This window comes from Oryza brachyantha, chromosome 2 (genome assembly GCF_000231095.2).
Source record: "Oryza brachyantha chromosome 2, ObraRS2, whole genome shotgun sequence".
NCBI lineage: Eukaryota > Viridiplantae > Streptophyta > Magnoliopsida > Poales > Poaceae > Oryza > Oryza brachyantha.
Genome location: NC_023164.2, coordinates 578,689 through 601,471, shown reverse-complemented (window position 1 = coordinate 601,471; position 22,783 = coordinate 578,689). Strand labels below are relative to the sequence as shown.

At 41.3% G+C, this 22,783-nt stretch overlaps 5 protein-coding genes across 5 annotated transcripts; 4 read left to right on the top strand and 1 right to left on the bottom strand.

The window, feature by feature from the left end:
• The first annotated feature begins 4,473 nt into the window (after window positions 1-4,473).
• On the top strand, window positions 4,474-8,132 carry LOC102708306 (pentatricopeptide repeat-containing protein At2g01860). Its single transcript, XM_006646727.3, has 2 exons — window positions 4,474-4,916; window positions 6,536-8,132. Exon 2 carries the CDS (start codon window positions 6,541-6,543, stop codon window positions 8,002-8,004), a length of 1,464 nt encoding a protein of 487 aa, XP_006646790.2. The 5' UTR covers window positions 4,474-4,916; window positions 6,536-6,540; the 3' UTR covers window positions 8,005-8,132.
• A 526-nt stretch (window positions 8,133-8,658) lies between these two features.
• LOC102706536 (protein trichome birefringence-like 12) lies at window positions 8,659-12,068 on the top strand. Its single transcript, XM_040520974.1, has 4 exons — window positions 8,659-9,284; window positions 10,550-10,690; window positions 11,148-11,397; window positions 11,487-12,068. Exons 1-4 carry the CDS (start codon window positions 8,761-8,763, stop codon window positions 11,775-11,777), a joined length of 1,206 nt encoding a protein of 401 aa, XP_040376908.1. The 5' UTR covers window positions 8,659-8,760; the 3' UTR covers window positions 11,778-12,068.
• A 713-nt stretch (window positions 12,069-12,781) lies between these two features.
• LOC102706258 (autophagy protein 5) lies at window positions 12,782-15,572 on the top strand. The gene is made up of 8 exons (XM_040520867.1): window positions 12,782-13,030; window positions 13,515-13,639; window positions 13,750-13,816; window positions 13,911-14,000; window positions 14,079-14,166; window positions 14,342-14,479; window positions 14,665-14,796; window positions 14,991-15,572. Exons 1-8 carry the CDS (start codon window positions 12,896-12,898, stop codon window positions 15,320-15,322), a joined length of 1,107 nt encoding a protein of 368 aa, XP_040376801.1. The 5' UTR covers window positions 12,782-12,895; the 3' UTR covers window positions 15,323-15,572.
• A 1,121-nt stretch (window positions 15,573-16,693) lies between these two features.
• LOC102708027 (UTP--glucose-1-phosphate uridylyltransferase-like) lies at window positions 16,694-20,628 on the top strand. Its single transcript, XM_006646726.3, has 20 exons — window positions 16,694-16,779; window positions 16,895-16,942; window positions 17,053-17,235; window positions 17,361-17,421; window positions 17,534-17,611; window positions 17,687-17,737; window positions 17,833-17,906; window positions 18,009-18,081; window positions 18,174-18,231; window positions 18,332-18,378; window positions 18,451-18,516; window positions 18,748-18,780; window positions 18,890-18,942; window positions 19,022-19,097; window positions 19,175-19,231; window positions 19,315-19,398; window positions 19,468-19,566; window positions 19,657-19,761; window positions 19,977-20,048; window positions 20,317-20,628. The coding sequence occupies exons 1-20, from the start codon at window positions 16,721-16,723 to the stop codon at window positions 20,341-20,343; spliced, it is 1,404 nt and encodes a 467-aa protein (XP_006646789.1). The 5' UTR covers window positions 16,694-16,720; the 3' UTR covers window positions 20,344-20,628.
• LOC102705980 (peptidyl-prolyl cis-trans isomerase FKBP18, chloroplastic) lies at window positions 20,064-22,123 on the bottom strand. The gene is made up of 7 exons (XM_015833309.2): window positions 21,811-22,123; window positions 21,402-21,472; window positions 21,248-21,334; window positions 21,006-21,155; window positions 20,839-20,898; window positions 20,659-20,757; window positions 20,064-20,577 (listed from the first exon to the last, which is right to left on the bottom strand). Exons 1-6 carry the CDS (start codon window positions 22,097-22,099, stop codon window positions 20,695-20,697), a joined length of 720 nt encoding a protein of 239 aa, XP_015688795.1. The 5' UTR covers window positions 22,100-22,123; the 3' UTR covers window positions 20,064-20,577; window positions 20,659-20,694.
• Window positions 22,124-22,783: the final 660 nt, after the last annotated feature.

The following is a 22,783-nucleotide window of genomic DNA, read 5'->3' as shown; positions in this document are numbered from 1 at the left end:
AGCTAGCTAGTTGCAGAGAAGCCACAATTGGATCTGCATGCTGAGTGCTGATGCATTACAGGTAGGTGCCATAGTATGAATTGTATGATGGTGGTGCTGAGAAACTGCCAACTTTTCCCTTTTTTCACTTTTCACTTTATGAACAGAAATGCATTCACTTTCACAATTCTTTGTCCCAAAAAGAACCACTTTCACAATTTCAGGGGCTAAGAAATGTAGGCAGCTGTCATTTTCACTGGATTTTATCATCTTCTGAAGGTAGGTTAATTAGGCCTTGATATTTATCATATGCAGAAGCAATGATTTATGCCAATATGCCAAGATGGAAGACAAAGATCAAAAGGGGAAAAAATAGTCAGTAAAGTGCCAAAGCAAAAGGTTGATGAGCCATTTCTGAAGATCTCAGTTGCTTCTCTGAAGTCAAAAGGCTATCAGCTTCTCTACCTGAAGCGTACACCACTATGCTCCTTCTTTGTTTTCTTGTTGAAAAGAAGAAGTTACTAGGAAATTTAGAAGCCTGGAAAGCTATCTGCCTCTAATCACTGTCATGAAAATGAAGATTGATATAGTTAATTTCAGAAATGGGATGAGAGATTCTGCATACGCTTGCTTAGTTTGTCCAACGAAGACTAGAGTAATTAGGCAGGATCATTGGAAAGCCGGCCGGCTACCTGAAGAATGCATCAAAGAAACCACTAGTAGCTTTCAGAGAGAGATAAAAAAAAAGAAAGAAACAGTGGAGAAAAGTAAGGAAGGAAAGCGATGTTCCAACAATCTTCAGAACGATTAAATTGCCAAAAAAGCTTAACAACAGATTAATTTATATTGTCAGAACTGATCTATATATATCTAGTGTGTTTTGCTGACCAAATTGTGGCCATGCGACAGGCAAGAGAAGAAATTTGAGGGAGTCCTGTTGCTTGCTTTCACACACACATTAGATCGTTGATCGCAACCAGCCAGTTAATTAGAGTTGAATTCATCATATAGGCACAGATAATTGATTTTACAGTGAAGAAACTATAGCTACTTTAGCAATACAATAGCACGTGTTATTTGATGTTTTAGAGCCTGATAATAATGATTAACACAGCAGATAATTGTAGAATACTGGGTCAACTCAAAACATTAACTGCTCGATCCATTGGGTCATGGCTCATGGGTGAAGCACTAGCAGTACATGTTCATGAAAAAAAAATTCAGAGTCAACTGAATTGATTAATGGGCTTTCAGTTTTCAGATATTATTAAGCTGTCTTTAATTTCCTCTTCTAACTTGTACCAACATATGTACGCGCATGGTTCTAACTTGTACCAACATATAAACGCACGAGAGAAATATACATTTTAGAGTGAACTTCTGGAAGCTGCAACTTGCATGAATAGCACAAAATATTTTCATTTTCAATATTACTAAAACGATGTTACAGGATTTACCTGTTCAGCTAAAACTCCATCATATTCTGCATTATATCGTTAGAGAAATTTTATGATACTCGAGAAAGTATATGGAGATGTTAAAGTTTTAGTGTAAATTTTATGAGTATTAAGTTTTACATCAAAAAAATATGATAATTTTAAGTATCTTCTTAGTATTGGTAAAATTATAAATTTCATTTATCTTCACACTGAGCCTCATATTTTCATTTATATTTATAATAATAAGCCAAATTATAAATTTAAAACTTGCCTGGCTAAATAAATTTAAACTTAAATTTAAATTTGATCTTGAAAATTTTCATTATAGTTTAACTTTCATTAATTACTTCTAGATCATCAGGAACATATATAAAAGTATTACTTATAAATTATTTTCTAAATTGTTAATAAGTCTTTTCGCTTATACTTAAATTGAGCAAAATAATGAGGCCGTAAGTTTTTTTACAATGTATACATTACGGTCGCCATCTATGTAGATTAACTGAGATTACCTGCAATACTTGATGAAAGGAGCCCAGAAAAAAACAGTTGATTGAATACACGTATCTGCACTGCAGTGAACATCTGCAGAATGTCAAAGACGTGCTGCAGTGATGAGTCTAAACTAATTGTTCTTTAATGATGATATCGCAGCAGGTTTGATTCGATCTTTGACCCTGCTGCTATGTAGTGTTCTAGCACTGTGGATGCATGCATACATGGATCCAGCTAGCATAATACGTAACTTGGACTCCACTTAATTAAACACTTAACAATGATGGCACTGTATCGATCCCGTCGACTCGATTTGATTTGCAGACAGCGATCGGTTTGAATTTGGTGATATACCAAGTTTATTAACAGTCTTATCTTTTTCTTTCCATAAGCATATGCAATATATAGCTTAGTAATGATTAAAAATATACTTTATATGTAAATTTTATATACACTTTATTAACAATTAAAGACTAGATATTATAATAAAAAACACTAAATCAACTGAAAATTCAAATCTTAAAAGTTAAATTTTGATATAAAACATAAGCATAAGCGAATAATGAGATAAGATGTTTACTTGATATGAAAACACTGTTACTTTGTCAAAAGAATTTGGCATGATGAAATACTCCGTGTTATAGGTGTTCTTGAAGAGTAATGGACGGGTAATTACAGCGTCGATGCTCAGTGTTCACAAATAGAACTATCGTTGAATCCATATTTGTAAACCAAAGACACAATCAATTGGATAAGTATATATATGTAAGGATTTATTTGTAAAAAAAAGAATTTATAAATAAAACTTTTACATACGTATACTTATCGATCTTTAAATTTAAGATTGAGAATTTAAATTTATGCTTATAAACATACGCATCAGAGAAAATATGGGTTTGTATCACTTTCAAGTTTAGTGTTACCAAACTGTCACTTCGTAAGTATATGACGTGCAGATCGTAGAGGTACATGTCGTAAGTATACGAGTGATAAGTTATTAAATGTCGTTACTGTAAACTTGGTAAAAACTTAAATGTTCCGATAGATTGATAGATTCAAAGTCTATTCTCAATATTTACGCATGTCTAAAATTAGTTCTTTGATATTCTAAATTCAGGAAAAAAATATGTTCATAATATAAATTATTTACTTTTGGGCTTCTATTAGAGGGTAGCATAATTTTCATGTCCAATATTTCTTAATTCGATACAAGTTTTTAGGTATTAAAATACTACTATTCTCTAGTAGATGCTCAAACTTCTCGGCCGTCGAACAAACTCAGCTAGCCGTTTTTAAGCTTGACAATTGTCTTAAATCGTACTCCTATTGAAATTAGCCGTCGTTCGAGTAAGAAAGAAGAATTCAAATTTTATCTCAAAACAGGAAATATTCAATTTGAAATGCGCCGAGATACCGGGAACATCTGTCACACGAACTCTTCTCTGCATCTGGATTATCCAAGATTCCAAGAAGTAGTCGTCCTATCTGCATGTGCAGCCTACGTGTGTCCTGTTCCTTCTCCTGCAGAAACAAGCAAGAAGTAACCGTTTTAAAATGAGCCACAGATTGATTGATTAGTTTGTTACTCGAAGCTAATCACAAGTCGACGCGATGGCCATGTTTATTAGGTAGCTCAAGACAAAAAAGTGTCAATGTCACAGAGTAATTATTTGGTAGATTCAACGGTTTAAGAATCTGTTACATCTGAATATATATATGCAGCTAGCTATCCCCTTTTAACTTTCTTAATGTTTTCTCGGTTTTTTCACGTACGTTTCTAAATTAATAAATAACCTGTTTATAAAAAAATATCATTGGCAGTAAGTTAATTTCATCGAAATCATAAAATCGTCTATCCTTATCCTTGGTAAGAACACACTACGAGACTTTGAGGGATGGCGTGAATTTGTGGGAATAATTAATTTTTTTGTCACTATTAAAAAATAGTATTAACATATTTACCACTGGGCCTATATGTCATAGACACATAAGAGCCCACATGTTATAGACAGCGGATGACAAATATATTAGTTATTTCTAAGAGTGACAAAAAATTAAATGCCCTCAATTTATGTGGTGAAACGTGTTCGGTCCTGCCGTTTGATCAGTGTCTTGAATTTTCAAACAAATCCAACGAGATAACTTACGTGTGAGTCAAAGTCAATCAACCAACCAGCACCTAAAGAGGTAAGAGCAGGTACAATAGCAGCAGGCTATAAATCAGTTATAAACATATTTTAAAGAGATAAGAGAGACGACTATTAATTTATAGTTAGCTATAGCACAGACTTCAAAACATAATGTGTATGACATGTGAGACCGTGTATTAAGGTTTTATAGGTAACTATTGTATGAATTAGTTATTACATATACTATATATACTATAGTTGATTTAGAGTAGAAGTTAGCTGTACTGCTCTAACGAAAAAAAAATGGTGCTGTTGGATTCAGACAGGAGATGCAACTTGCAAGCTGATGGATGGACGAGTGGCACTACAGCACAGTACTTATGTCGTCAGCAACACTGCTTACGCATGCAGACCGAAAACGCTGGGCCGTGCTTCCACATGGGCCAAATCCGCTGTTTCTTTGGGCCGTTAACCCGTCGGTGGCGGCCCGGTCTTTTCTTGCATTTTGGTCCCTAGATTTTTTTTCCCCCTGACGGTATTCCATTTCCATCCAGGTGAGGAGCCCAAGCGGCGGCGCGCGCGCGTGGCCGTGGCGGTGGCGGCCGGCGCCGGCGACTCGGCTCCTCAGAGCAGCCGCGCGGCGGCCTTCGAGAGACCATCCACATAGAGCGCGGCGGTCCCGGGAGGTGCCGCCGTCAGTGACCTGCCGGAGGAGCTCGCCGGGGCGGCCTCCAGCGCGGCGCCGCGGGCAGCCAGGCCGGGGGCGGGGCTGAGGCGCTGAGCGCCGGCAAGGGCGCGAGCAGGGGCGGGCAACCGGGCGTGGGCGGCCGGTGCAGCCAGGCAGGTGTGCAAGCCGCATTCCGCGTCTCCGCAGGTTCGCAGAGTCTGTAGTTTTCTGTCTTCTAGCCTTCCTTATTAACATTTTCTTCAATCTGTATTACTTCATCAAATATTCAACGACAGTATCTTACCCAAGGAAGCTTACCCACACAAGCCTTCAGTGGCATACACCCTTGGAAAGCCATCAACCAAACCTTTTGCAGACATAGGTGAATGGTGCTCATATTTCTGTCCACTAGTACATCAGAATACTTTGTTGAAATACTCATAAAGACCAAAGTTGCAGCCATCTTGAACACCATAGCCAAAAAATTTCCCAGTCCAACACCTCCAAAGCGATGACGCTCCCTCTTCCTTTACAAGAATGTTCAGTCCCGTAAATATGCTGGTGTTATATACAAGAATGAAATATGGCTTTAGACTCAATTTTGATATTTTGTGTTATATATGATATATATCGTATGACCACTAAGTGCTTGATGTTATATAAGCCAATTATTAGAATTTCGGGTATAATTTTTTTTTATACCATAACATTTCGAATACCCAAGCTTCAAATCCTGCGCCCGCCGGCGTCCGGTGAGCCACCGACTCGATGGCAAGCATCTGGCCCCAACGCGCAGGTGAAATACAGTCTCTGGTGAAACAACCAACCCACAATTCCAGTTGGTCCCTAGACTGTATGTGTGTTTCCGCATCATTACTGTTCTTCAATCATATTGTGAGTGAAGGAGAAGGCCAGAAGCTCTATCTTGATCTGTCGAGTTGACACACTACATGAGTTTATATGGGAACATGCCGATAGAAAATTCCAGTTTCGAGAAATTTCATGAAAACTCGAATAAATGTTTCGTTCTCGGTTAAAGATGTTATTGAACTTTCCCATTATGCTTGTTGGAATCATAGCAAAGAGACTTAGTTGTAAACTAGATTGCAATCCCCACTGTTCACTTTCATCTCGTACCCTTTACTCCAGTGGGGATGAAATGATGGCAATTTCAGAGCTTCCGAACCCACAAAGCAAAATTGTTATTTTTTTTTTCACATTGGAAAACTAGCTTGAGTTGGAAGTCCTGTCAATTGTTTGTATAACTTCTCTATTTGGAAGCCAAACGATTCCGATCCTAAGTAGTACAAGTTGCTGATCTGCTAAGCTGAAATCCAAATTTGTATTTTGCTTAAATTTTCTTTACTAACGTTCAAAAGAAAGTTTAGCATATATATGTCCTGATTTGGGGGGAAATTTTAATCTGAAAATCTGTTGGAAGCTGGTCTTGGTAATTTACCAGCTAGTGTTTTTTTTTAAAAAATTTATAAATCCAAATAGTAAGTCCAATGAACCCTACAAGCACACACACAAAAGGCCAATGAAAACCTCCTGCTACATTGCGGTCTAACCTTTGGTTTGCTTATACTAGTAATAAGCACTCCTCGTGCTAAATCCAGCAATTTATTCTGTCTATTAGTTTTTTAGGCGAACTTTCATATATGGGCTGGCATCTGTGATGGGAACATAACAGAGGCTCTTCTGAAGTTCTAATTCATACTACATGCTTATTATGCATGCTGACTTTCTGTCCTTTTTGCTTATCATGCTACTATCTGGAATTAAGGTTGTTCTAAATAGCAACGTTCTGCCCAATCTTACAACAGGTAGCATGTCACTGATTACCTGGCCACTCCCTGCATTGCATGGATTTTGCGCAGCCTCGGTGAAGTGCAGAGCTTGGTGGCTCCGCAGAGACGTCAATCTCCCATCAACAAGTCGTATTTCTTGCACAGAGCCATCAGATGGTGGTTCTTGTGCCATGGAGTTGGAGGTCCCAGACTGCAGTGAGCAAACGTACAGCTTGAATGCTGCTGCTGCTGAGGATGAGGACGATGCTAAGGAAGAGGTTTTAGAGTGGAGCAAATATGAGCTTGATGCCATCTCGGCACTCTTTGACCGGCCAATGCGCCAGAAGCCGCTGAAGCCACCAAACCCGGCGAGGCAGCGACCTCTCCCACTGCCACTGCCTCACAAGAGACGGCTGCCCAATGCTCCTGCACCAAAGCAGCATATCAGGCTGGCAGCAAGGGCTGCACTTTCTTCACGCACCTCCTTCAGTGACCAGGTGTGCAAGAACCCAGAGGTCCTTATTAGGATCGCCCGGGAGATTGGCGCGCTGCGACCGGAGTCGGAGGTGTCTGTTGTGCTCGACCGGTGGGCTCGGTTCCTCCGGAAAGGCTCCTTGTCAATGACCATCCGGGAGCTTGGGCACATGGGGCTCCCGGAGAGGGCATTGCAGACGCTGTGCTGGGCTCAGAGGCAGACTGCTGTGCCACTCTTCCCAGATGACAGAATTCTCGCTTCAACCATTGAGGTTTTGGCACGCTTCGATCAGCTGAAGATGGAGGATGCGCTTGATCAGTGTGTCCCCTCGGCAAGCCGTGCTGTGCTTGAAGCCATGGTGAGTGGGTTCATCAGAGCAGGTAAAGTTGGCCTGGCACGCAAGCTCCTGGAGCTCACCAAGATCAACAAGAGGACGCTGAGCCCGAGCGTCCACGTGAAGCTGATGCTGGAGGCCGTCCGTACGCCTGAGGGCTACGGGCTCGCCGCCGCGCTGCTCGACGAGCTCGGCGAGAGGCCGGAGCTGCACCTGCGGCAGCAGGACTGCACGGCCGTGATGAAGGTGTGCGTGAAGCTCCGGCGGTACGCCGCGGTGGAGAGCCTGTTCAGCTGGTTCGGGGAGTCCGGCGGGAGCCCCACGGTGGTGATGTACACGACGGTGATCCACAGCCGCTGCCGCGGCGGCCGGCACCGGGAGGCGCTGGCCCTGGCGTGGGAGATGGAGCAGGACGGCAGCTGCCTCCTCGACCTGCCGGCGTACCGGGTGCTGGTGAAGCTGTGCGCGGCGTTGCGTGACCCCGAGAGGGGCCTCCGGTACTTGGCGAGGATGAAGGAGGCCGGGTTCGTTCCGACGAGCGACATGTACGGCGAGCTGATCGGAGCCTGCGCGGCGGAGGGGAGGATGGCCAGGTGCCGGAAGCTGGTGAGGGAGGCGGAGCTGGCTGGCGTGAAGCTGGAAAGGAGGCTGCTTTCGCGCTTGTCTGAGATGGGAGTTGAGAGCTCTTACTTCTGAAACTTGAAACTTGCTAGACATCTGACAAACATGGACAATTGGATGTTAGAAAGAAATTTTGAACTGTAAAACATAATCCCCACTATGAATATATTGAATATATTCCTTTTGTTGTTGGCTTCTCGCCCCTCTGCATTTTTCGTTCAATTTTTTCACGAATAACATATTTAGGGTTCCTAAAATTTTTTTCAAAAACATCGTATCGAATTTTTAAACACCTAAATAAAACATTAAATATAGATGAACCAAAAAACTAATTGCACAATTATGAAAGAAATCTTAAGACGAATCTTTTGAGCCTAATTAGTCTATGATTAGTCATAAGTGCTACAATAACCAACATATGCTAATGACGAATTAATTAGACTCAAAAGACTTGTCTCGCGGTTTTTAGGCTAGTCGTGAAATTTGTTTTTTCATTCGTGTCTGAAAATCCCTTTCGACATTCGGTCAAATATTTGATGTGACACTTTTTCTAAAAATTTTCTCAATCTAACCACACCCCTTAGAGTTAGAGCTAGATAAATTTCAGATTCTTCATTCATATAAGTTTGCTCTCTTTTTCTAATCTAAACTTTGTGCTATTATAAAATTAAGAAGTTTTGATCTGAAGAAAGAGAAAAAAGAGAGAAGGAATAAAGCACTGTTGAAAGCTAAAGGAGTGGGCTTGCGTGGAAACAGAAACACTTCTCTATCGCGCTCCCCGACGCTGCATCTTGCCGCCGGCGATCGCCGGGGAGAGGGTCTCTCCCCCAAATGCCGCGCCTCCGCCTCCCTCTACTACTACTCCTCCCCATAACCCTCACCATCTTCCTCCTCCTCCCCTCCTCCCCGCCCCCGCCCCCGCGGCCGCCGCATCAGCCTCCTCTCCCCTGCGGCGCCGCCCCCACCGACGCCACCGCCGGCCGCTGGGTCCCCAGCCCGGACCCCGCGCCGCCTCCGCTCTACACCTCCTCCTGCCCCTTCCACCGCAACGCTTGGAACTGCCTCCGCAACGGCCGCCCTCCCCTCGCCGCGCTCTCCTGGGCGCCCAGCCGCTGCGGCGCCGTCGTCCCGAGGATTGACGCCGCCGCGTTCCTCGCGGCGGCCAGGGGGCGGCGGATCGGGCTCGTGGGGGACTCGCTCTCGGAGAACCTGGTCGTGGCGCTCCTCTGCGCGCTCCGGTCGGCGGACGCCGGCGCGCGCAAGTGGAAGCGCCGGGGCGCGTGGCGCGGCGGCTACTTCCCCAGGGATGACGTTGTCGTCGCGTACCACCGCGCCGTTCTCCTCGCCAAGTACACGTAAGTGCTATCTACTGAGTGCTTGATGAGTTATGCTGTTTTCCTGGTTTGGTTTTAGATTGCTACTGGTACTACATTACTGGATGCCTAAAAGAGTAGAGTGTTTCGTCAAGTATACACGTTCCAAATTTTATTCCAATCAAATGATCCGTAGCGGCCAATACATCTCGCAACAAGAAGGTGAAGTGAGGAGGCTGGAATGAAAAATCTGAGATTATCCACTTTCATAGTAATTGTGATAAGACTATAAATGGTAAGCAGGGAGAATGTGAGATCCATAGAATGTGATGCAGTTATCTTCACTACCTTATGGAGATTTCAGTTTTGCTTGTTATGCTCATGATGGACACGCAAGAGATGATTTTAGGACAGGTGTTGGCGAATGCTTTGCTGTTTTTCTTTAGTTCTGATGGTGTAACTATGTGATCGTTTTGGCCAGCTTTTGCTGCTATGCTTTTGGATTGTAAAGCCGGTAATCCTGGTATACTCTGTGTGTTTCCTGAACCAGCTTTAATGAAAAAGCAGGGCTACGGCCTTTCTCTAAAAAAGAGATGATTTTCCATATTAGAAGGGCAGTTGCAGGAAATTATCAAATGGCAATCTGGTGATCGACACAATTATATGAGTGTGCAACTGTGCAATACTAGGAAGTAGATGTATTCTCAGAAGAAAAATGGATATTGCATTTGCCCTTTTGTTGGAATATGGATCATTTCCATTTTGTTGTTTTGAATGTTGTGTGCTTGATTTCGACACCATATATGTGCATCGGAGTGAACAGTAATGCCTTTTTTTTGTTCCATCCAAGAAATTAGTGTGAATAGCAGCAGTTTTTTCATGCATTGATGTTGCAATGTGCACTCTGCAGTGGAATTGTTTCTGGTGTTGTCTTCCATACTTGGCTATACATATGCCATTGTTTATCTTTCTTTCATAGATACATGGAAAACACTTGAAAAAGCATTTCCTACCATGCAACTTTCTACCAAACAGCTTGATGAAGTAAATATGATTAAACACATTTAAGTGTTCAAGAACTATAACCATATGTTAGACATGTATGCACAGTTTTTGATGTTTTTGTATTTTTGCTGTTTCTTTCAAGAACTTAAAAGTTTCTAATCATCGAACTTAAGACTGGTGTTTTGACATTTGTTCTGCATGAGCTTGTGCTTATAGACACAAGGAAGCTGCTTTTTTTGCTGATGTTAAAATACTATTACTAATTTCATAAAGCTCACATGGTGGTAACTAATGACACGAAGGTGGCAGCCTGTAGAGAATCCCAAAGAGCTTCAGAAGGATGGAATAAATGGCACTTACAGAGTGGATGTTGACATCCCTGCTGATGAATGGGTAAACGTCACTAAGTTCTATGATGTGCTCATTTTCAACACTGGACATTGGTGAGTTAATTGTTTCCTTAATATCAGGTTTTTAATACATGCTTTACTGTTGCATTCCTTTTGTGTACTAAAAGTAGAGTGTGGTAGTTTCATCTCTAGCTTCCTTTTTGTTAAGGTAACAAGGTTGACTGTTTGAGATTGATCAAAAGTTCCTTATGATACTCTGACTCTAAGCATTGCACATCTTTTTAAAATTTTTTTTTTTTTGGAGATTGCTCAAAAGTTGGAGTTGGGACAGTCATACCTAGAAAAACTTCTTTCTTGCACAACCTTCAAGCATGCCATCTCCTACTGTCAGATATGCTTCTCCATAAAATTCTATACGAACTAATCATGCTTGTATGTCTTACTTATGTACATTTTATTTGGATCATGAACAGTTATGTTTGTTGGTTGAGTCATGACTGCCATATTGTTACCGTTCATGTTATAATTCTTGGTATTTGTCCCATATTAGGTGGGGCTCGGATAAATTCCCAAAAGAGACTCCCCTTGTTTTCTACAGAGGAGGAGAACCAATTGAGCCGCCACTTGGCATCTACGATGGACTGAAAGTTGTCCTGGAAAGTATGGCTTCTTACATTGGAAGGGAGGTCCCAAGTAAAACACTAAAGCTGTGGCGCACACAATCACCCAGGCACTTCCATGGAGGTGAATGGGATCACAATGGCAGCTGTGTGTTTGATCGGCTTTTACAAGAACACGAGGTGCTGCTCTGAGTTCAGACTGCTGTGTTTTGCTTCAGAAATGAATTTTAAAATTCTGAGTCATGACACATTGTAATAAACTTGTGCAGCTCGACTCGTGGTTCGATCCCGGGTTTGGAGGGGTGAACAAAGAAGCAAGGCTAGTGAATTCAGCAATTCAGGAAGCCCTGATCGGCACAGACATCCAGCTGCTCAACCTGACTTACATGAGCGAGTTCCGAGCTGATGCGCACCCGGCAATCTGGCTTGGGAAGAAGGACGCAGTGGCTGTGTGGGGGCAGGACTGCATGCATTGGTGCCTGCCTGGCGTGCCAGACACATGGGTGGACATCTTGGCTGCACGGATCTTGCATTACTTCAAGCAGGCAAATGGTCGATGACATGTTGAAGTTTGGATCATGACGACGAATGCGCTCTAAATGTTCTGCTGGAACAAACACAATGAATGCCATGCTGAATTTAGAACAGGACTACTGAAAATCTAGCTACTTTTGTTGCTTGTAGCTTTTCTGAATGGCGAAGATAGAGGATGGTTGTGTTAACCACACTTAGTTACTTACCATTTGTTTGTAGAGATGCTTACTCAAGAAATTTTGTAATTACAAGTTGAGAAACTGCAATTGCTCAGTAATCAGAATTGTGAGATTTCACACTTTCCAGTCCTATCTCCGAAGCATTATGTTCAGTAAATAGCTTTCAATCATTGGATTATAATCGTGAGTTGACTATTGTTCAATGAAAACATTTTGAATGAATTATATTGCGTGCTTGTTTGTAGTAATCCTTTCCAAACCAAGAATGGTAAATGTATAGAAAACCTAATTTTCTTTGCGCATACTTTAATAGAATGAGGAGGGCTAGCAAACATGGTCGATGATATACAGGAAGGAGAATAAAAAAAATAAAAGTCAACTCTACACGTGCTCAGTGAAATAAAGAGATATTAGAAAAAAAAATCTATTGTAGCAGTCATCTCAAATGTAACTATTAGTATGAAATTTGACACTTCTTAATAGAACAATTTGTTGTAGTAGGAAGTGTCAAATTCGATACTAATTAGCCATATTTTAGGACAAAAAACACATATATTAACTCTAATATAGAATTATACCTAGTAGTTAAATCTACCATTAGACTTAAATTTTCTATCTAGTCCCAACAGGATGGTATCGTACTGTCGTGTGATCGTGTCAATATTTCTGTTTAACCATTTTTTGACACAGACTTAAGAGAAATCAATCAGGAAATAGATTACCCGTAGATATGCTATGCACGAATCTCGAGGAGTGACTGGACGGCGATGCCCGACTGCAGGCAGCACCGTGCGGAAGAGAGACTCGAGGAGGAAGAAGGGAATCGCTTGCTGGCTGAAACAAGCAAAAAAAAAAAAAAAGGAAAAAAAAGAAACAAAGCGAAGATTAGGCGGCGGCGGCGGCAGAGGCGACGGACGGCGAACCACCCACCTCACCTCGCCCACGAGATCTCCGCGCCCGCGGCAATGGCGGAGCGGCGCGACGACGAGGCGGCGTGGTCGGCGGAGGCGGCGCGGCGGGTCTGGGGCGGCGCCGTGCCGCTCCAGGTCCACCTCCACGACGCCGACGTCACCACCCTCCCCCCACCCCCGCCCTTCCTGGTGAAGTCCCTTCCTTTTCCATCTTCTTGTTCTTCTCTATGCTCTTTCAATCGGCGGTCTCCGTCCAAATATCGGATCTTTGCTGCGAGTTGTTGGATCCCGACCACTCGATTCTAGGATTACTGGCTGGCTGTTAGGATGGCAATCGTTCATCAGATTAGTTGCTGTTTTAGGACTTGTGAATTTGTATGCTCATGTACAAGGTTTGCCCTTTTGACCTAGTTGACTTGATTAATAAGTTACTTTCTTGCTTGATTAGATAGTTGCAGACTTGCAGCATGAGTAGTTTTTACCAAGGGCAGAAAATTGCAAGTTACACTTCTGTGCACAACACATATGTTACATTGACTGTTTACCTTGTTTGTTTGCATGGTAATAAGGCGGGTTCATTGCTTTCCCTGTATGGAGTGATCTTTTTAACATGTTATATGATAATTCATTACCTTATTGGCTTGCTTATGGAGTTCCGTTTCGTCGGTAACAGACTTTGGGGCCAAGAATCGGGTATTTTCCACTGCTGGTACCTATTATAAAGGCTCATTTCAGCAGCACGCTCCCGCCTGGTATTGACACTGTTTGGTTTGAATATAAAGGGCTTCCCTTAAAATGGTAACATATGTTATCTCCTACTGATATTTCTGAATATCAATTGGCTGTAACATTATCCTCAAAACTACCCTCTCAAATTGGCAACTTCCTGTTTTACTTTTGTACTCTAGGTATATACCCATTGGAGTTCTTTACGACCTTCTATGTGCAGACCCAGAAAGACCATGGAATCTAACAGTAAGTCTAGAATTGTTTAATTTCCCCATTTATTTATCTATCTGTTTATTTTCTTGCTTGATTTGTGTGATGTTTTCCTGTCATAAAACTGTAGGTTCATTTTAGGAGATATCCTTCTGAAATTTTAACACCGTGTGATGGTGAAGATAGTGCAAAGTGGAGCTACATGAATTCCCTGAAAGAGGTTTGTTTTGAGATTTGCAACTGATGAATCCTTTGTTCCTGCAGCAAGGTAATGGAGTGCAATCTTTTTCTTTTGCAGGCCGCCTTCATCATTACTGGCAACAGCAAGAATGTGATGAATATGTCTCAGGCTGATCAAGGCGCTTTGTGGCAATCAATAATGAAAGGTGTGCTCTTCAGAAACAACACTTCAATATTACCCATGCTTAATAAGCTCGCTATGAAAAGTGTTTGTATTACATATCAAATGTGGTGATAGTAGTATCTACTATTTGTGTATGATGCATTCTCTGAATACCCTATCTTCATCATTTAACCGACACTGTGTTATTCTGATATTAGGTAACTTAGATAGGTACATGAATATCTCCACCAGGCTTAAGCTTGGACCATTCGAAGAGGATTGCTTAGTACGAACCTCCTCAGTAGAGGGTCAACAAAGTTCTGAGGAGCCTGAATCTCCTGGATCTGGCAAGCCATGTATGCTTTTCTGCATTGATCTTCCTTTATGTTTCATTGAGCATTCTCATACACTACATATGCACATTATTTTTATACTATAGCTATTTGGTGCATAGTTATTCCTAATTTTTCTGATATGCATGCAGTCACATAATAAGTGAACCATATACCATCCTGGGTCTTATCAATTCTTCTCTGGTTAGGCAGGGTTCCCGTTCGATTGTATGTACGCAGTGTTCAACAAGACCTTTATGATTTAGAAGATGCAGTGCCTGTTAGTGACTGGGACAGCATATCCTATATTAACCGACCATTTGAAGTACGGAAGGAGGAAGGTATGTAGCATTCTAGGGAACATTCATCTTTTGGATGCTAGCACAACAAATTTGCATGCTTCAAAGGGTCAATCAGCTGCTAGAAATTCCTTAATGCCAATGCCTACATCATTATGCTTGACACTATGATTCAGAATGTTCTATGGTACGGTAGTAGTGGTGCTTTCCTGTTACAGTAGTTTCCTTTGGTGCAGGTAGAAGCTACATTTCCCTGGAACACGCATTGAAAACGTTGCTACCTGAGTTCTTCAGCTCAAAGGCATCAGGTACACCTGACGATTCAGAACATGCTCAGACACCAGATTCAGCCCCGGGTGATCCTGATGTTACTCCAAGAAGTTGTCAGAAGGTAGAATCGACTTCGTCAAGCCAGCAAGAGGCAGATATGGCTAACAAGGGTAAAGTGAAGCTAGTGAGGGTGCAAGGCATTGAGCTTGACATGGACATACCGTTCCTTTGGGTTGCCAATAATCTGAAGAACCCTGAATGCTACGTCCATATTTGTGTATATGTCGGTATAAGATAACTACAGCCTAAGATGGTAGATGAAAGATTAGATACACAATAGGGAGGGTGCATTCTTGGAAATATCTTTTCTTGGTTCTCATCTTGGATGGTATCCTAGACATTATTCTTTGTACAGATGCTGAAATCTTATACGTTTTGTCGTGCTGATCAGTTGGTGCAAGACAGATGTGCACCTTTTGATGCGCGGTTGGATTTGGAATTGAAATTAGTTGATGAATGGATGAATAAATGGTCAATATTTTGAACTCAACAGAACTCTGAAGATGTTTATATGGTTGTACTGAACTGTTATTTCACAATGTTACGCCTTCTTACAAACATACTAAAAATAAATATTCATCTAAAAACAATAACAAAACTGTGTTTTAAGTCTTTTTTATCTTTTAATTTTAGAACTAAACTCCATCGGCTGAATTTTTTTACCACAGTAGTTAGCATGATAACTCCACAATAACCTCTCATAGCGTGATAATGTTATTTAACCATGTCTAACGGGGTGACGTGGACACAGGCTTAGATCCGAAAATAAATTCTAATTCTAATGGAGTTTAGTTTTAAAATTTTAAAATAAATAAGTTTATCACGATCTAAATCTACTTAACCCCCTCATCTATAAAACTAAGTATTATGCTCCTCAAACTATCAAAAACTATCTAAGTAACCCTGTTTTGAAGATGGTTTTACTTAAGTGGCATGACATGTGGATGGTGAGGTGGCATTATGCCATTCCCCTATCACTTTTTCCCCTCTTTTCGCTCTCTATTACAGTTCGCTTAACTAAGATGTGATCTGCTCCTTTCATGATTATAAATGGAGTGACACAAGAATTCCTCTCGTCAAATGATAGCTTTTAATCTTCTCTATTAAATTCCTATATTGAGAAGATGACTCTTTCTAAATAAGTCTTGCCACTTGATTTTATTTTAAAAACCAAGTTGTTAAAGTGAAGTCATTGATATATTGAGATGTGAATATGTTTGAATTGTTCCTGAAATATCCTTGCCATGTCACCGTCCATGTTAGCACCACGTAAGCCAAACCACTTTTAATACCACCTCAGGGGTTAAGTAGACTAACCTCAACAGTTGAGGGTTTTAAAAGGTTCAATTTTTTTAAAAAAATCCAAATTTGCATCAACTTGTGTCAAAAAAAGGAAGGAGAATGGAAGAAAAGAATAAAAGAGGAAGCGTTAAAACGTTGGGTGCTCCCGCCTTTTCGCCGCGTCGCTCTGCTGTCCGCCATTGCTTTCAATTCGTTTTCCTCTGAGCAAGCTCCTCCTTTCGTTTCCTTCTCTTCATTTATAACAACCTTCAAAACCACCTCCTCCCTCCCATCTCATCTTCTCCATCTCCTCTCCTCCTCTCTCTGCAGCAACAGCAAGAATCCAGCAGCAACAATGGCGGACGAGAAGCTTGCCAAGCTACGTGAAGCCGTCGCCGGCCTCACGCAGATCAGGTCTCTCATTAATCTCTCATCAGATCAGATCGTTGCGAGCAATGGCCATCCCAGATTCAATTGAATATGATCAAACTGTGCTGATCTCGGTTGTTTGATTTTTCCATGAGTGCAGTGACAACGAGAAGTCAGGCTTCATCAGCCTCGTCGCCCGCTACCTCAGGTATTCATTCATCCAAACCGATTGCTAGTTCTCTGACGATTCCATTTCTGAGCTGCTGCTGCTACCTGCATCTCTGACGATGAACTGATTGAATTTACCCAAAAAAAAAGCGGCGAGGAGGAGCATGTGGAGTGGGCAAAGATCCACACGCCGACCGACGAGGTGGTGGTGCCGTACGACGCCCTGGAAGCGCCGCCGGAGGACTTGGAGGAGACCAAGAAGCTGCTGAACAAGCTCGCCGTGCTCAAGCTCAACGGCGGCCTCGGCACCACCATGGGATGCACTGGACCAAAGTATACAGCATGTCACTCGCAGCTCCATTTCCATTTTTTTTTTTGTCTCAGTGATTTCTTCTTCATTGGAGCAGTGCATGTTCATCATCTTATAACTGACAAAAATGTTGCTCATGCCATCGCAGATCGGTCATCGAAGTGCGCAACGGCTTCACATTCCTCGACCTAATTGTGATCCAGATTGAGGTGAGTTTCCTCAGACCTTCATGCAGGATTCCTCTTGCATCAGGGCATGATCATGTGTCTTGCTGCAACTGCAAACATGGCCATTTGGTGACATGGTTTTCTCTTTCTGCAGTCCCTCAACAAGAAGTATGGCAGCAATGTGCCACTGCTTCTGATGAACTCCTTCAACACCCATGAAGACACCTTGAAGGCAGTTTCTTCTTACCTGACAAAATTCTCCAACTGAACATTTCTCAAAAGGACTAACTGACATGCTTTCCTGCAGATTGTTGAGAAATATACCAATTCAAACATCGAAATCCATACCTTCAATCAGGTGTCTGGCAAATTTCTTTTTTATTGCACACTTGATGTTTATTGCCGAGTTTTAGAATATGCTACTGACACCGAAACAAATTTGGTCCAATGCAGAGCCAGTATCCTCGTGTGGTAGCTGATGAGTTCTTGCCATGGCCTTCCAAGGGAAAGACCTGCAAGGATGGCTGGTAAACCATTCTTCGCAGATCACAAGATCAGAAAATTCCATGACATGAACTCAACAAGTAATTTATTTATTTTTTACAACCCTTGCACTGCACAATTTTCAGGTATCCTCCTGGCCATGGTGATATCTTCCCATCCCTGATGAACAGCGGCAAGCTTGATTTGTTACTCTCACAGGTTTGCAATCATCATCAAGGAACTATTAGCTCCCAAATTTCATCCAAATTTTTTTTCATGCATGTAATATCACCCATTTTATTCTATCGCAGGGAAAGGAGTATGTGTTCATTGCAAACTCAGATAACTTGGGTGCTATAGTTGACATGAGTATCCTTATAGATTTGCCATTAATTCACCATTTTAGTTTCACAGAATTTTCTGGTTAAGAAAAGAGAACTTTTTGGAGATATACTTAACTATTGAACAGAAATACTGAACCATTTGATCCACAAGCAGAATGAATACTGCATGGAGGTATGTAATTGCATGGTATCAAATGAGTAACATTACATGTAGTTGGTTAGTAAAGTTTTATTATCCATTTAGGTTACCCCAAAAACTTTGGCTGATGTTAAAGGTGGCACACTGATCTCATATGAAGGCAAGGTCCAGGTAAACTTTGGTTCTTCCTTGTTTTACCAACCAAACCGTTTTCCTCAAGCCTTCCCATGCTGTTTAATATGTAAGTCGGTTACTTTTTTGTTATGATGATGAAATTTAATTACTTGGAGTACTGAATATAAAAACAAGTTAACGGTGCTGGATTTCAGATTTTTTTGGGGATAATTTTCAACCATTATATTACTATTATTTTGGTGACAATAATTATTTTTTACTTTCCAGCTCCTGGAAATTGCACAAGTACCTGACGCACATGTAAGTAATGATATATGATGAAATTGTTACAGGAAGTTGTTACATCAAATTAAACAGAACATACTATAGCGCTTTTCTGAGGTTGCTTTCACACTTTTCTGAAACATAGGTGAATGAATTCAAATCAATTGAGAAATTCAAGATCTTCAACACAAACAATCTGTAAGTGGATTCATAGGCTTCATTCTATTTCAGATAAGATTGTCTCACTGTTATCTAATGTTGCTGCCGGTTTTGGTAGATGGGTGAACTTGAAAGCTATCAAACGCCTTGTTGAGGCTGATGCACTAAAGATGGAGATCATTCCAAATCCTAAGGTAATAAAGCATTATTACTATCCAATGATTTGTGAAGAACTAAACAGACAACTGAGGTGTGCAACATATGATTTCAGGAAGTGGATGGAGTTAAAGTTCTTCAATTGGAAACAGCAGCTGGTGCAGCCATCAGGGTACTAACAAATTACTACAAAGCCATCATCATACTTTTTTTTTATTACGTATAAGGATGAAAACCCATATTTTTTTGTACCAGTTCTTTGAACATGCAATTGGTATCAATGTTCCAAGGTCTCGGTTCCTACCAGTGAAGGCAACATCAGATTTGCAGCTAGTACAGGTCTGTTTGATACACTGAGTAACTCTTTAGGGTAACACTCATTCTAACTAAAATATTTAACCCTTGCAGTCTGATCTATATACCTTGGTTGATGGCTTTGTTACACGCAATACGGCAAGAACAAACCCATCAAATCCCTCAATTGAACTGGGCCCAGAGTTCAAGAAGGTCTGATTCCGACATTATTTCCTCATGCAAAATCATTAATTTTCCGTGAGTATAAATGCAATTAACTGACCTTTCTACGCATAATGGCAGGTCGGGTGCTTCCTTGGTCGCTTCAAGTCAATCCCTAGCATTGTTGAGCTTGACAGCTTGAAGGTTTCCGGTGATGTTTGGTTTGGTTCTAGCATCACATTGAAGGTACTTGTGCCAAAGTTGCTTAAAATTATAATCTTTCTTGTATTCATACTTCTTACTGGACTATTTTCATCTATTTGTCAAATAGTGATAGCTGTATCAACCTTTTACACCCTGTGCTTATGCAATCTTAATTCAGAGTGTAGATTCACTTCTCATTGATCAGTATTTAAACAATGGAATATTCTTCTTTGCTTTATTTTCTCTTCTTTCCATAGGGCAAGGTGACCATCACAGCCAAACCTGGTGTCAAACTGGAAATCCCAGATGGAGCAGTACTCGAGAACAAGGTAGTTTTTCCAAGAAGCACAGTATCACTGATGTAGATTGCAGTTGAAAAACAAATATGGTCTAACTTTGGGCGCATATAATTGCATCATTTAGGATAATTTGAAGATAATTCACAGTAATACTGATGTCATTGCAGTAGTTAGAATTCTTACACGAGGAACTATAGTTGTATAAATCTATTCATCCACAAAAACATCATTTTTCTAAATATAAATATCTATATCAATCACAGTTGATATTTTTAACAAGAGAGCATGTATATTTCAGGATATCAATGGCCCTGAGGACCTCTGAGTAAAAGCACGCTGAGTTCACAAAGGGAGATAAAATTACCATTCCATAGAATCAATTAAGCTCCATTGACATTGTGGGGAATATTTTTGATCTAATATTGCTTCAGCATAAGTAATAACAAAATTAAAACATGTGTTTTACCTACTTAACTTTTTCTTCTTGTCCTATATTCTCCTTGAGTTGGCAAACAACTCATGTCCCGGCAAAATATATGAACATACTTTTGTTATGTATCTGTTCAACAATCAACAAGAAAACAAAATGTTACATTACATTAGCCCTTGTTGCTACAAACTGAAAGCTTCCTATTGATACCTCATCAATGTTCCCCATCCACTGGAACAGAAATGGTCATTTTTCTGCAGGAGGAACCACTTCCAAAAGCTCTATATCGAGTTCAAAAGGAGCATCAGGCTGCAAACAGGATGGAACCAAACAACAACACTTCAGTACCTGGATGTGCTTAAGCACCGTTTCAACAAACAGAAATTTTACCGGTATCTCACTCATCCCCTTTTTCCCATATCCGAGCTCTGGAGGGACAATTACTCTCCTCTGCATTACCAGAATACGAACAGAACAGAAGATCAGGTCAATAATAAAGTAAAGATAGTAAGGTCATAATTTTAGTCTTTATCTGTGCTATTTTCCATTCTACATACCTTTCCCCCCACTTTCATCCCTTCAGTTACTGTGTACATGGCAGCTGGAGGTTTTGGTGATGCCTGCGCTGAGTATAAACCATTGGCATTGTCGACAAATTCCCGCTTTCGCTCTTTCCCAGGCAGTGATCCAACAGTGAACTCATAAGGCTACTAGAAGAAGACATCCAAAGATGTTAGTTTTTGTTGTCCTAGAGCAACATTACTAGCATACAAACACCAGGAGTGATTTGCCTGATAACCTGTGCAATACTTCGGTTCCCTGCAAGGAGCTTGGACTCACGGCTTGACACAGCGGTGATGCCACGGTACATGCAGTCAAAATGGACCTTGAGAAGAGAAGATAGCCATCAGTTTCATCACTTCAGTTAAGAAGAAAAGGGTGGGAGTAGATACCTGCACAGTTGAACCCTTTTCAGCAGTTGGACCCTTCCCTTCAACCAGATCATAGTATTTCAGGCCATCAGCTGTTTCAAAAAAAATTTGGAATCAAACCACTTCGGAAAATACCTGAATACAGCTGAATTGTTCTATACAGTGGTAATTCAGGAATGCTATTGCTCTGAAAATACACTACATTTACATTCTAGAATCCTGTGACTAGCTTATCTAGACAACAACAAAAAAACCTGAAACTTCCTGGATATATCCCAGATTCTTTTGCAGCAGAAATTAAATGTGGTTACTGTATTTTTTTTCTCGACAAGAAAACACACGCGATTCAGTTACAAAAGAGCGATTTTTAAGGCAAAATTGAGGGCAAAATCAGAAACCCAAACCCCCCGAAGAGCGCGAGGAAGTGTACGTGCAGTGACGTAGTCCTCCGGTGGCACCACCACGCGGCCCCTCCGCGCGGCCAGCGAAGGCGGCGAGACGGCGATCAAGAATCCGGCGGCGGAGAGGAGCTGCGCGGCTGCCCGCCGCCGGGTGACGGCGCCGGGGAGGCAGCACGGGGCGCAGGCCCCTCTCGAAGAACGAGGAGGCGCGGAGGAGGGAAGCGAGTGGCGGTGGAAGGTTCTAGAAGGCATGGAAGAGGAAGCCATGGAGAAGGGGGCGGAGGAGAAGAGCCGAAATGGCGCGCACATCATATCCATAAAGATGCTACCTGCTTAGGATATCAGAAATTCAGAATATCCCATTTCCTTTCAGGGGGAAAAGTATACCTTTTTTCCATTTTTTATACTTTTCCAATTATTATTATTTGATTGTTAACTTGATTTTCTTACAAGTGTTTCGGCTAATCCACACGAATTACCAAGTGTAAAAGTTGCTAAAATACTTAAAAGCACACTTTGTAAGGGTATGTTTCCAATGGCTTTAACATTGGAGCAGATCCATGAGCTACCGAATTCTGCTTCACACACATGTTTATTTTTATAGATCACCCTAGTTTACCTCACTCTATTTCTAGTGAAACTGAACTGTTTGTTTGACAGAATGACAGGCAACCCGTCTTATTCTGATGACATTGATACCAATCTTTTTTTCTTCACTTATGTTTATAAACTAAAATTTAAATTTTTAATCTTAAATTTAGAGTGGATGTGACTAAAATTATTTTCTAGACTTGACTTTTGGATCGTTAAGATACATATATAAACGTTTTATTTATAAATTATTTTTCGTTTACAAATGACATAAAAAAGACAAACCATCAGTCCTGGGCTAGCTTGGATTTACTAGTACCGAACCTGCACGTTCAGTTTTAAATATGCTCGGGAGGTTTTTGCCTCCAGGAAAGGACTTCAGCATCCAGTGCTTTATACTTTATCTTCCCT

Bases quoted from the DNA above. Each gene is read 5' to 3' on its own strand.
- LOC102706536 (XM_040520974.1), top strand. From the start codon at position 8,761: ATGCCGCGCCTCCGCCTCCCTCTACTACTACTCCTCCCCATAACCCTC. The intron at 9,285-10,549 runs GTAAGTGCTATC...AATGACACGAAG, and splicing joins GTTCTCCTCGCCAAGTACAC to GTGGCAGCCTGTAGAGAATC. The intron at 10,691-11,147 runs GTGAGTTAATTG...GTCCCATATTAG, and splicing joins ATTTTCAACACTGGACATTG to GTGGGGCTCGGATAAATTCC.
- LOC102708027 (XM_006646726.3), top strand. From the start codon at position 16,721: ATGGCGGACGAGAAGCTTGCCAAGCTACGTGAAGCCGTCGCCGGCCTC. The intron at 17,907-18,008 runs GTAAACCATTCT...CACAATTTTCAG, and splicing joins AAGACCTGCAAGGATGGCTG to GTATCCTCCTGGCCATGGTG. The intron at 18,082-18,173 runs GTTTGCAATCAT...ATTCTATCGCAG, and splicing joins TTGATTTGTTACTCTCACAG to GGAAAGGAGTATGTGTTCAT.
- LOC102705980 (XM_015833309.2), bottom strand. From the start codon at position 22,099: ATGGATATGATGTGCGCGCCATTTCGGCTCTTCTCCTCCGCCCCCTTC. The intron at 21,473-21,810 runs GTACACTTCCTC...TTTTTGAAACAG, and splicing joins GGAGGACTACGTCACTGCAC to CTGATGGCCTGAAATACTAT. The intron at 21,156-21,247 runs GTTATCAGGCAA...TTCTTCTAGTAG, and splicing joins GGAACCGAAGTATTGCACAG to CCTTATGAGTTCACTGTTGG.
- LOC102708306 (XM_006646727.3), top strand. From the start codon at position 6,541: ATGTCACTGATTACCTGGCCACTCCCTGCATTGCATGGATTTTGCGCA.
- LOC102706258 (XM_040520867.1), top strand. From the start codon at position 12,896: ATGGCGGAGCGGCGCGACGACGAGGCGGCGTGGTCGGCGGAGGCGGCG. The intron at 14,001-14,078 runs GTTTGTTTTGAG...TTTCTTTTGCAG, and splicing joins ACATGAATTCCCTGAAAGAG to GCCGCCTTCATCATTACTGG. The intron at 14,797-14,990 runs GTATGTAGCATT...CCTTTGGTGCAG, and splicing joins TGAAGTACGGAAGGAGGAAG to GTAGAAGCTACATTTCCCTG.